The sequence below is a fragment of the Maylandia zebra genome, linkage group LG22 (genome assembly GCF_041146795.1).
Source record: "Maylandia zebra isolate NMK-2024a linkage group LG22, Mzebra_GT3a, whole genome shotgun sequence".
Taxonomy (NCBI): domain Eukaryota; kingdom Metazoa; phylum Chordata; class Actinopteri; order Cichliformes; family Cichlidae; genus Maylandia; species Maylandia zebra.
Window position 1 is genome coordinate 2,634,656 of NC_135187.1, and position 12,791 is coordinate 2,647,446.

Genomic DNA, 12,791 nt, shown 5'->3' on the forward strand with positions numbered 1-12,791 from the left:
GAAAGAGAAACAGCTGAGAAGAGGGACGGGGGAGAAGGGCAAAAGACAAAAACCAACAGAACGGGCAGAGAAAAAAAAATGCATATATCAATCACCTGGATCACCTGCTGAGAAAGAAAAAAGAAAACAAGCAGAAGAGAACAAGAGTAATAGAATAAACAACATCACAATGATATATGGGAATATGACAGTAAATACTAAATGTTAAACATTATTGTGCAGCACATAAGATCAACAGAACACAGTGTGCTTTGAGGTAGGAGCCAAAAAGGGTGTAGTTTGTGGGTGTGATCACCCATGTGTACACCTGTGAGCATGGACGCGCTTGTTTTTTGTTTTTTTAAAAGGTTCCTTCATGTAATAATCTGCTAGAGGGTGTGGGGGGGCCACAGCCCCGTCCTCCAGGGCATGAAGCAGGTGTGGAGGAGATCAAAACTCCAGACATCCAGAGGCCCCCAGAACACAAGAGACCAAGGAAGACCAACAGAGGGGCAGCTGCGCCACTGTCCCAGAAAGAGCTGAGGAGAGTCCCAGATGAGGGCTCACTCAGCAGCCGCGGAGCAGAAGCCAGGGGGGGGTTGCAGTGACGCGCCCGTGAGCTCCGCCGGCAGCCAGCTGTGCCTGAGTGACCGAGCCCCAGGCCGAGAGGCCGGGGGCACCCCACCTCTGAAGTGGCCCGAGCGAGCCCCAGGTCCCAGGCCCCGATAAGCGGCCGCCAAGGAGTGAGCCGGTGTGTACCTGGACGCCCATCCCCGGACACAAAGAACCACCAACGCACCGACACCTGAGGGCGTCTGCCACCGGCAGGGGGAGTGGTGGTAGGGGGAGATAGGCCTCCAAACCTTGGAGGGCCTGAGATGTCCCCAGAGAGGTGGCGCCTGACACCCAACCTGACATATAGACACAGACATACAGGCACACACAGATACAAACATCCATTCCCACCCTCATGCTCTCATATGCACTTACTCCACACTCAACCAACGTGGAGACAGACATAAAGAGACGCTGTACACACAATCACACTCCCCCAAGTGTACTCTACAAACCGGGTCTAGGTACCCTTGCCCCTGGAGGGGGGAACTGCACCCAGACCCAGGTGGTGTTTCCCTTTTCCCTGCGGTGGGGGGAGGCAGACCGCCCCGACTCCGCAGCAGCAGGGAGGCCCCACACTCCAGACCGCAGTCGGACGGCAAACTCCTCCTCCTAGCCCCCCCGCTCCAGCAGGTCGCAGAGAATGGGGGTGAGAGAAGACTCCAAACCTCCCTCCACCCGCTCATTGTAGTGTTGATGCATGTGTGTTCTAAGGTGCATTTAAAACCCAGGAGGGCTTGGAGCTACCTGCCAGAGAGCAGCAGGTAAGCGCATAGCCCCTCCTGCTAGCCCTCAATGTCTACGTGTATTTAACCTTGAGAGGTGGGCAACGACGCCAGGGGTGAGGTATACACCCTGATGGTACTTTGGATTCCGTGTAGCGTGCCCACCCCCAAGATCCTATATGTATGTGTAATGAGAGTGTGAGTAATGTGAATGTCTAAGTTGTGGGATAAAATTGAGGCAGAGGCAGCCAGAAGGGGACAGAGGGGGGGGGGGGGGGGGGTAGCCTCCTCTGCACCCTGGTGACATACCCCTACTCCAAGGTCCTGCATGTGTGGGTGGTTGTGGTGGAGCGGGAAGAGGGAGGCAGCTGGAGATGGGGAGGGAAGGAAGGGAGGGGCAAGTGACACCTCCCTGGGGCCAGCTCCCCCGCTGACCCCAGTAGGCACCCCCATACTCCGCGACCCGCCAGGGAAAGGGGGCCCAGGCCCATCCAGACCGGGGCCCAGTGCAGCAGCGCCTCCCAGCCCCACAGAGCCCGGGACAGTCCACCCAACCCCACCACAGAGAAAACTGCACCCACCCCACCATCCACTCATCTTCCAGACTACATAAGACAATAAACACCCAGGCTGAGATCTTCCTAATCTAAATTTTAATCATATACGTAATAATTTAAATATGAATGTTGCAAAAACTTACTTTTACTCAATGATCATCTCTCATATGGACTATTGTTTGACGTCCTGGTCACTTGCATGTCCAACAACACTTAAAACTATTGAAAACATTTATAAAAGAAGTTTAAAACTACTTGACAAAAAACCGACTTCCCACCACCACTGTCATGTGTTAAAAAAACATAAATTACTGAACTTCAATAACTTAGTGAAACTTAAAAGAGTGTGTTTAATATATAAGGTCTTACACTCCCTTGCTCCACCACCACTAAAGCAGTTCATTAAAGCAGTTCATTAGGCATAAAGAAAGCTCAGACAGGACCACTCGAGCTACAATCCGAGGAGACGTGTTTATACCCCACAGACAGACAGCATTTGGGCAGAACGTCCTTTCTGTCCAGGGTGGCCATCTATGGAACAGTCTTCCTCAACCCATTAGAGAATGCTCTACATTCAATTTGTTTAAGGCAAAGGTTAAAAACTGGTTATGGACAAATCAAGTGTGTGATCATGTATGAGTTGTATAGTTTTAATGTTTTATTTGGGAACAGAATGGTGTGTATGTGTAAGTTTGGTGATGGAGTTTTTATTATGAATGAATGATGAATTTTTATGAATTATTATGTCTATTTTTTATGTTTAAGGACAATAGATGGAAATTAGCCTTTGGCTATAATCTGGCATGTTTACATTCATGTAATTTTTTTTTTTACATTTATGTTCATTGACATGCACTGTCCTAAATAAATAAATAAAATAAATAAAAAACTAGCGAGCTAACTTCCTGCTAACTGCGCTCAGTGATGCCGCAGTGTTCGTTTGACTTTGGGATCTGGGTGGGACGGACTTTAGGACCCAGATTACTCCACAAGGCTCCTGACTACGGCAGCCGTAATGCTCCCACAATCCCTCAAGCGGTGCGGCTCCATAGCTCACCAAAGTCGTACTAAAACATTTTTTTGACAGATTTTTGAGTGCTGTGTACCACATAAAATCGGTTCGAGGTCAGTAAGCACAACCAGAATGAATACATAAGCCGCACCGGATTATAAAGTGCACTGTCAATTTTTGAGAAAATTAAAAGATTTTAAATGCGCCTTATAGTGCAGAAAATATGGTTTTATATACTGTCAAATCACAACAACAGTTATGTCAAGGCGCTCTATATTGTAAGGTAAACTATGAGCAAGCACTATGAGCAAGCACTATGAGCAAGGCGACAGCGGGAAGGAAAAACCCCTTCGTGTTAAAACTTCCTTTGAAGACATGCTGTGGAAGAGAGCCAGAGATTAATAATAACTAATAATTAAAGCCAGAGTGGTGTATAAACATGGATGATCTGATATTGTCATGTTGGTGTTGTTCCTGGAACAACATTGCAAGTAACCAATCACATTGTTGTGATGTTATTCTTTGGCGCACCAAGCCATTCGTGCATTTATGAAATTCCAATGTTGCAAGGACAATATCAATTCTGCTTAGCGTTTATTAAAGGGTCAGGGTCCGTTGATCGGTGGACAGAGGCACTTTCTCGCAGCTTAAGTACAGTTTTTTGTTTTACGGCTTTTTTTCCTGAAGTCGCAAAAGTATGACATCACAACATTCTGATTGGTCACCTGCAATGTTGATCCTGGAACAACATTTACTATGTTGTTCTAGGATCAACAACAACACGACGATATCAGATCGTGCTATAAACACATGGTGGGTGAAAGGTGGTGAGAGAAGGACAAACGCTCAAGCATTAGCAGCCTAAGTGTATTGCAGCATTAGGGAGACTTCAGGGTCACTCGATCCATCTCTAAATATTAGCTTTGTTAAAAAAGAACATTTTAAGCCCAATCTTGTAAGTAGATTGGGTGTCTGTCTCACAAGTTTAAACTGGGAGCTGGTTCCAGAGAAGACGGGCCTGTAAGCTGAGCACTGCCTCCTATACTTCTTTTGAATAAAATAGCATCCACCAGCCAGCAGTAGGAGAGCGCTCTTTTTGGGTGATATGCTAGTATAAGGTCATAAGATGGGACCTGACTATTTAAGACCTTGTGTGCAAGGAGCAGGATTTAAATTTTAATTCTGGATTTAATATAGGAGAAAAATGCTTATCACATTGTCTTCTACTCTATTCTAATTCTTGAGGCATTAGTTTTTACCGAATGCTGAAACTGAATCCTTTTGACTCAGTGGCCTATAAACAACGTCTCACATTTGCAATCATTTTTCCTAAGTAGTGTTTCTTAGGTTTCTTTCTAGGAAGGACTGTTTTCTATCTCATTACCTTTAAGCCACTCATACAGTTTAGACTTTAAGTGTACTGTTTAGCTAAATACACCATGACAACATGCAAGTGTCCTTACGAAGAGTCTATACAAAGTCAAAATACAACATCACACCCCCAGTAATTACAGGGATATTCAGAAACAGGTCCAAAGCTCCTTTTTTGGCGTTGTCACAGCAACAGTCACATCAGTTTGCCTTAGGTTATAGAGTAAGGATCCTATAATGATAGAGAAAAACTGCAGCAATCACTCATCCTCCCATGAGTTGCCTCATTGCTCATGGGACAGCGGAAAGGAGAAACTCCTTTTCAACAGGAAGAAACCTCCAGCAGAATCATTTAGATAACCTCTTGTCTTCTGTGTTCTACTTTATTTCCTTTGTCACCAGCTTAATTAGCTGTTTCAGCTGCTTCTTGTCTTCCAGGTGTTTCCTTTCTCCCAGATTACTCCATTTTTGCTCTCTTCAGTCTTTGTTAGCATTTTCCCTTCCTGTATGTCACCTTCCTACTTAGGATTTGTTTTACACTTGTGTATCTCACTACATGTTTTCAATGTCTGTTATCTAATATATCTACTATTTTCAAATATTCTCGTCTTTTTTGTTTGTAATACTGTAGACTTTGGCTTCCTGCTTTAATTTAGGTTAGTTTTAAGTTTATTTCTGCATCTGAGTCCTCTGAAAATGTATTTCTCCTGCAAAATAACACAACTCACCTTTAGCAGGTTTAAATACCACATGTTATTAAGTCATCTCTGTCTCATCTCTTTGTTTTCACCTGCTACAGCCTGCATTGACCCTGTCAGGTTACAGGCGAACAGTTTGGTTTGGAGCTCAAATGTAAATGAATTCATTCATTAAATTATGGATTACTAAATAGAAGATGACCAAAAACAACCACTCTTCATTATTTATCCATTGCCATCATGACTCCTAGGATGAAACTACCACTGGTTGTTTTTTCAACAGGGTGAGTTGATTGAAATGATTCAATTCTAACATGGGAAACTCAGGGAAGTCAGAGTTTACAGCTCCTTTCTGTCACAGAGCCCAGGATCCCTGGTGTAGTTAGAAATAGCTGCAACTATGGTAACGCATGAAATCATCTTCAGTGAGTGAACGCAAAACAGTGATTATGATGGAAATCCTTCCCTTAGGAACAAGCCGTAGTCAAAAACACAGAGAATAAATTCATTTGTTTATTTTTCCGAAGACGGTGACAGAGAGAAGAGGGCATGCAGCTGTACGAAGTGGATTGCTAAACCGTGGAGGAGACAAACAGATTTGTTTCTAAATCAACATTCAGTGGGGAAGTATCTGTTTTCTCAGGATTATTAGTTGTTGGTGAGGAGGCTAAGAAAAACAAGACTCATGGGGGGTTTGTGGTTCATTTAGGCAGGTCTGGCACTTACAAAGATGAATGGAGCTCCTGTGACATCATCCACTGGTTTCTGAAGTCTTGTTACAGAGACTAGTGATTAATGCTTTCACTGTCACCAACTGGGAGATTTGAAGCCACATACCATAAGAACTGTCGGGACTGACTGGAATACCGGGAACGTCTTGATGTTCACCCGGATTAGCTGGAGGACAAGGTTTTTTTTGTTTCTTTTAAATGGAGAAAGAATATCAACCAAAAAATAAATAAAACTCTTTTCATTGTTGTGACTGAGGGAATGAGGGTCTCATCCAATTCAATTCAATTTTATTTATATAGCGCCAAATCACAACAAAAGTCGCCTCAAGACGCTTCATAAATACAGAGAAAAACCCAACAATCATATGACCCCCTATGAGCAGCACTTTGGCGACACTGGGAAGGAAAAACTCCCTTTTAACAGGAAGAAACCTCCGGCAGAACCAGGCTCAGGGAGGGGCGGGGCCATCTGCTGCGACCGGTTGGGGTGAGAGAAGGAAGACAGGATAAAAGACATGCTGTGGAAGAGAGACAGAGGTTAATAACAGATATGATTCAATGCAGAGAGGTCTGTGAACACATAGTGAGTGAGAAAGGTGACTGGAAAGGGAAAAACTCAATGCATCATGGGAATCCCCCGGCAGCCTACGTCTATTGCAGCATAACTAAGGGAGGATTCAGGGTCACCTGGTCCAGCCCTAACTATATGCTTTAGCAAAAAGGAAAGTTTGAAGCCTAATCTTGAAAGTAGAGATAGTGTCTGTCTCCTGAATCCAAACTGGAAGCTGGTTCCACAGAAGAGGGGCCTGAAAACTGAAGGCTCTGCCTCCCATTCTACTTTTAAATACTCTAGGAACAACAAGTAGGCCTCCAGAGCGAGAGCGAAGTGCTCTAATAGGGTGATATGGTACTACAAGGTCATTAAGATAAGATGGGGCCTGATTATTTAAGACCTTGTATGTGAGGAGCAGGATTTTGAATGAAGGGAAGCCAAAACAGGAGAAATCTGCTACCTGTCAGGACTCTTGCTGCAGCATTTTGGATTAACTGAAGGCTTTTCAGGGAGTTTTTAGGACTTCCTGATAATAATGAATTACAGTCATCCAGCCTGGAAGTAATAAATGCATGAACTAGTTTTTCAGCGTCACTCTGAGACAGGATATTTCTAACTTTAGAGATGTTGCACAAATGGAAGAAAGCAGTCTTACATATTTGTTTAATATGTGCGTTGAAGGACATGTCCTGGTCAAAACTGACTCCAAGGTGCCTCACAGCGTTACTGTGGGTTTTACAGTACATGGCCCCATCCACCAGCCCCAAATTCTTTATTTCAGAGAAAAAAAACACATTACATGAAAATTATAAACTGATTTGCATGTCAGTGATTGAACGATTTATTTGATCCCCTCCAGAATGGCTGTGTGTCCATGTGGCTCACATACTGCAGTCCATCAGTTACATCAGGGACAACATTATACAGCTGCACACAGCTGGAAGGGCCAACAAGACCATCTGCACAAAGCTTGGTGAGAAGGTGACAACTGTTGGTGCGATTATTCAGAAATGACTGTCAGTCTCTCTAAGTGTGGCACATGCAAGATTATTTAAACATAGAATTCATATTATTGCATTCATTTTGATTTCATGTTTTTCCTTATTAAGAGATTTATTGTCATAATGTGTTTAATTTATTATTGACCTACGTACGACTATATTTACCCTCCTGTTGTGTTCACCCTCACCTGCCTTACTTTAGTGTTCTGGTCACAATTAAACAGTTAGTTTTAACAGCTCTTAAATGATCACAAGAAACATTCTTCACCACCAAATTCAGCTCAGTGGGTCATTCAGTAGGCCTCCAGGGGGCCAGAGGCCAAAGGGCGGGACTCCCGTTCATTCACGTTTGACCGGGAACACCACAGATGTAACAAAGTTGACTAAAACACTCAAAATTCAATGAAAGACACGCTCATCACTTTTATATGTTCAAGCACATAGTGTGGAGGATGTCACAAGGCCTCGGATGTAAAACTCAATATTTATGAGGTTTTTTTATTTGTAAATCGCTGAGATTTGACTTTTACTTTTACAAATCTAGACAGGTGTGCAGCTTAACTAAACCAGCCAGCCTCTCTTAGTCGTCAAGACTCCAGTTCGACCACATTCTCTGTTAGTTAATAAACAAATAAAAACCGGTCTGTGCTATCTCTAGTTTCATTAAGTCACTTTTATATACACACACTGGAATGTATGTAAGTATCAGCATGATCTCAGGTCTCTCACATTCCAGTGAATCGAGACATCTGAAAAAGTCTCTACTTATTCGTGGTTTTAATTAAAGATCAAACGATTCATATCTTTAGGAGCAAGATGTAAAACAGAGCATCTTTAGTCCACAAGGTGTCATCACTCACAAAAAAAAAAAACCGAACAGCAACAGGATCAGTGTTCTGTGGTGAAAGTCAGTCTTACTGCAGGAGATGAGATCAAAGTAAAGAGCGATGTGAAGGTGTAAAATCTGCCTCGTGTTTCCCCGAGCAGTCTGATAACTAGTCTCAGCAGCAACCGCACTCTTGGATTAGATTTTAAAGACACTTTGAACATTTTCAAGGAAAGAATTTGTGGCCTTGTTAATGACTGCTGTGAGTTGGAATATTTTCAAATACTGAGGGAGAACAGTTTTTTTTTTTTTTTTGGAGGAAGGGTGTTTGCATGTATTCCCTGTGTCTGCGTGGGTTTTCAGTCCAAGACAAGCAATTAGTGGGGTTAGCTTAATTGGTAATTCTGAATTATCCATAGGTGTTCATGTGGGTTTGGATAGTTATTTGTCTTTCTGTGTTAGCGTATCCAAGGTGCTCCCCGCCCTACAGCAGCTGGGACAGGGTTCAGCCCCTCCACAGACACCACAGTGAGTGTTCCGACCACCCAGCTTGTAATTTTTATTTAAACCCACTTTTATACCCGGCAGCTTGGACTGCTTCCCTAGTATCGTTTCAACGCATGATGTATCATCATTACTTACATCGCACCACAGTTTCAGGATCTACCACATCAAAGCACCTGTCAAACCGCACCGTGGGCTCAGTGTTACCCAACACCAACCGGAAAGAGAGAGAAAAACAACTGAACAGTAAAAAAGAAGAAGAAGAGGAAATAAAGAAAATCCGAGGAGCAGCTTTATTTTATTTAAAGGTTCTTCATTCTGGTGGGAGTCCAGTCAATGCAGCATCCCGCAGGATGGATAGGTAGTGTTTATACAGACATCCCAAACCTGTATGATGATATAAAAAAATGTAAATGTAGGCTGTAAGAAGTAATTAAACTGGGGATAAATACAAGCCTTTTTTAAAATACAAATTAGCTGGAGTCATGCGGTGATGATGACGCATCCTAAAGTTGTGTATTGATTTTTTTACGGGGGCGTCATAGCTTAAATAGCGAGGAGAGGAAGCCGAAGCCAATCCTCCTGACAGAGACGAATCCTGCTGCAGCGCACACACCCCAGCTGTTTGCAATGGTAGGTGACGTCGTCAGCGTCTGAGGGATTCCCTCCTCACGCTAATCATTGTAGAACAAGCTCGCGTGGACGCATTTATTCGTTTAGTAAAGATTTTTGTTTGAGTTTGGTAAAAATGTGAGGTAGACGTTTTTAGCATGGAGACCTACAGTTTTCATTTATTTTGACTACTTCTAAGAGTAGCCAATAAGAGAGAGATTCATCTGTTCCACGTGTCTGTCGGACGCTTCTGTTTTCCTTGAAGTTATTTTCTTATTTCCTTCTTGGATTTTGCCGGACTTTGATGTTTCCTTGCACTCACCGTTGGTACTTTTCTCGTTTCTTTCCAGATGACGTTATCGGTGCTCCCGGTGGTGCTGCTCTCACTGCACGTCGTTCGAGTCGACAGCGTGGCCATGACCTTTGAAAGCAGAGACCCCATCACCGGGTCGCCGGTGAGCTGTGACCGCTGTCCCCCTGGGACATACCTGCGATCTCAGTGCTCGTCCGAGAGGAAGAGCGACTGCGCAAATTGTCCGCACGGCTCCTTCACTGAGGTGTGGAACCACATCGGGAGGTGCCTGCGCTGCGGAGTCTGCAGTCACAATCAGGTGGTGAAGACCCCGTGCACAGCGGACAGTGACTGCCAGTGCCAGTGCAAACCGGGGTACTACTACAAGACGCAGTACGACATGTGCCTCCCACACAGCGCGTGTCCACCCGGACAAGGAGTGCGGGCCAAAGGTAGAGTGCGCAGAGCTGCTGCATGAGCTCAGAGCTTTTCATCATAGGGAAATGTGTTTTCTGCAGCACGTATTTTGAGGTGTCATAGCAGTGCTGTTAGGTTTCCTCCTATGACGCATCGAAATTGCTGCCGCTCTGCTGTGTAAAAGGGCAACAACAACTCAAAATAGCCTGCTTCCTGAATTATGTGCCTATTTATATATTACAACAATGACGCTGTTTCTTTGGCACAGATGACATCTTCAGAACACTAAGCAAATACAAACTGACAGTCTTTATGACACTGTCATTCTTCCCACACTGCAAACATTCTGTGCAATTTAAATTTTGCCTGCAACAGTTGTCTTGGCCATCTTACAGCTTTTGGTTTTTCTACTGAAAAGCCAACACAGCAACAAAGAGCAGGATTGCTTTAGGAAGCTGTAGGTGTTGCTTTTTTGTCAGCATTGGACTGAAGCAAGTGCACAGTCTCAGTTTGAATTTCAAGACTGTAGTTTGCTGCCACACAGGGGAAAAGACTGCAACTACATGTATTCATTCAGGGTACAGCGACACAGAGTCTTAGCAGGACCACTGTTACACCTACTGCATTTTTAGCACATTGAGCCGAGGGCGATTTCACTTAGTTCAAAAGGGTTTGGTTTTATTCCTTTCGATTAGTATGTTAATTGTTAACCTATCCCAAATAATATTCCATTTGTTACACGACTGATCTCAGGTGTCTTCATCAAAGTACTCATTACCTTTTCCAGGTACACCTGATGAGGACACCGTGTGCCAGACTTGCTCTGACGGCACCTTCTCCGAGGTTTCCTCTGCTCATCACAACTGCACAGAGCACAAGAGCTGCAGTGGTGCAGGACTGCAGTTGGCACTGAGGGGCTCCTCCTGGCACAATAATGTATGTGCAAACTGCGCAGATCTCAAAGGTGAGATGAGCAGTTTAAAAAGGCAAAAGGATGCATACGAATTTATTAAATCTGAAAAGAAACAGAAAGGAAGAAAATCTGAAAATGACGATGATTTTACGGGTGTTTATGTCAGCTCTTAGTGAGTGATCACAGACTTGGCTTTTGGTTATCAGAGGGAGTAAAACAACTGTGTTCAAACAGCTTCTTCCTTCCACCTGGAACAGTTCCAGTAAATACAATAAACAGTTTCATTTTCATATCTCAAGGTGTGGAAATCACCTATAACCATAACTTTGCATTAGTCTAAGAATATCTGATGGCTTATTATCAGTTTCTATAATAATAAGAATGGCTCTTCCACGCAAAATGTTTTATCTGAATGCCTTGTTACCATCTTGCTGTCAGAGCATTGCTCCATTTCTTTATCAGCTACTGATTGTCTGTACTTTTTGCAGATGGTGCCGACTACCTCAGAGAAATCCTCCCAGCTTTTTTTGTGCACCATAACATAAATATCAAGCGGCTGCGTCGAATTGTGCACAAGCTCCCATCTCAGGATGGGAAGAGACAGGGAAGAAACACAGAGCTGAACTCCTCAGAGCTTCACCAACGGCTCAACGCCTGGATAGCATCTGCGACAGCAGAGGAGATTCGGAAGCTTCCATCAGTACTGACGAACGCTGGAGCAAGCGGCGCTGGTGAGAGGTTAGACCAAAAGCTGAAAAGAGTTGACAGTCAGCTGAAAACTGAGTGTAGAGGGAATGAGGTGGAGATGGTTAATGTGCCAAAGTAGGTTGAGATTAAGAGAAAAAAATAAATAAATATATATATATATATATATATCATGCACAGGCACCAAAGAATTTTCCTTGTGTATTGTTCGTTTTAAAATCTTTTTGTATTAGAAAGTTGCTTCGTTAGTTTAAATGCACTGAAGACAGGCTTTGGCACTTTTTTGTTACCATAAACATTGGTTTCATTTGAACATTAAGATTGTTTTGTCATTCTATTTTTTTTTTTTATTTTTTTTTTTTTTTTTTTTTTTTTTTTTTTTTTTTTTTAAATTGGCCCAAAAAAAAAAAAAAAAAAAAACACCTCACTTTAGTTACAAAATGTTACATTTTTTTAAATCCTTTGTCAATGATGTGCTGCTAATAGTACATTGATGACTTATCTGCTACTTCTAGGATCTACTTGTGTCAGTTATCACTTTATAGGTTCCCAGCAAAGTGACAATGTTTCACCTGTGTTTCTAAACTAACAAGCACTGAATTTAAAAACACCCATTTTTATTTCTGGAAGTGAAAACAGAAATATGCTCCAGACTTAATAAAGAAATGCTGGTATTAACCTTTACAGGAGAAAAAATTGACCTACCTCTTTCTTTGTTGCAACGGTTCTGCTCATTTCAAGGCTTTTAAAGCTTTAACAATGTGTAACAGCTCGATGTGTGAACTTTGTAATTTATTTTGCTATTTATAAGCCCGAGACGAGTAGAAAGAGAAGATGGTGTAGCCTGTTAGCCATCTTTATTTTTATATGTAAACAATGAGTTCAGTTTATTTTGAGCTCTTTTGGCTATGCTAGTCTACCTGAAGCTTTGTGTAATGCAAAATAAAATTAATATATCAAACATAAAAAGTGGCAATTTATTTGTTTAGTTAGTTTTCAAGGTCTCTCTAGTACCGAGAGTCATTTTTGTTGCAAGCCTGGCTTCAGAGACTGTAAGAAGAAAAACTGACCCCCACCCCTTCAAAGTTTACAGATCCATCTACAGTGCCAGTTATGCCAAAAAAAAGTGAAAGTGTCACTTAACCAGTGTGTGAATGTGAGAGTGAATGAATAGTGGTATTGTAAAGCGCTTTGGGTGCCTTGAAAAGCGCTATATAAATCCAATCCATTATTATTATTATTATTAAAAATGTAACCGAGTTGGGTGCCGGTTTAGCTCA

General features: G+C 42.8%; 1 protein-coding gene and 1 long non-coding RNA gene across 2 annotated transcripts; one reads left to right on the forward strand and one right to left on the reverse strand.

The window, feature by feature from the left end:
- Positions 1 to 8,832: 8,832 nt before the first annotated feature.
- tnfrsf11b (tumor necrosis factor receptor superfamily, member 11b) lies at positions 8,833 to 12,195 on the forward strand. Its single transcript, XM_004574228.4, has 5 exons — positions 8,833 to 8,933; positions 9,118 to 9,205; positions 9,535 to 9,928; positions 10,681 to 10,857; positions 11,295 to 12,195. The coding sequence occupies exons 1-5, from the start codon at positions 8,926 to 8,928 to the stop codon at positions 11,630 to 11,632; spliced, it is 1,005 nt and encodes a 334-aa protein (XP_004574285.1). The 5' UTR covers positions 8,833 to 8,925; the 3' UTR covers positions 11,633 to 12,195.
- Positions 8,852 to 9,636, reverse strand: LOC105940477 (uncharacterized). Its single transcript, XR_001167263.3, has 2 exons — positions 9,507 to 9,636; positions 8,852 to 8,959 (listed from the first exon to the last, which is right to left on the reverse strand). It is a non-coding gene; the product is annotated as an uncharacterized LOC105940477 (long non-coding RNA).
- Positions 12,196 to 12,791: the final 596 nt, after the last annotated feature.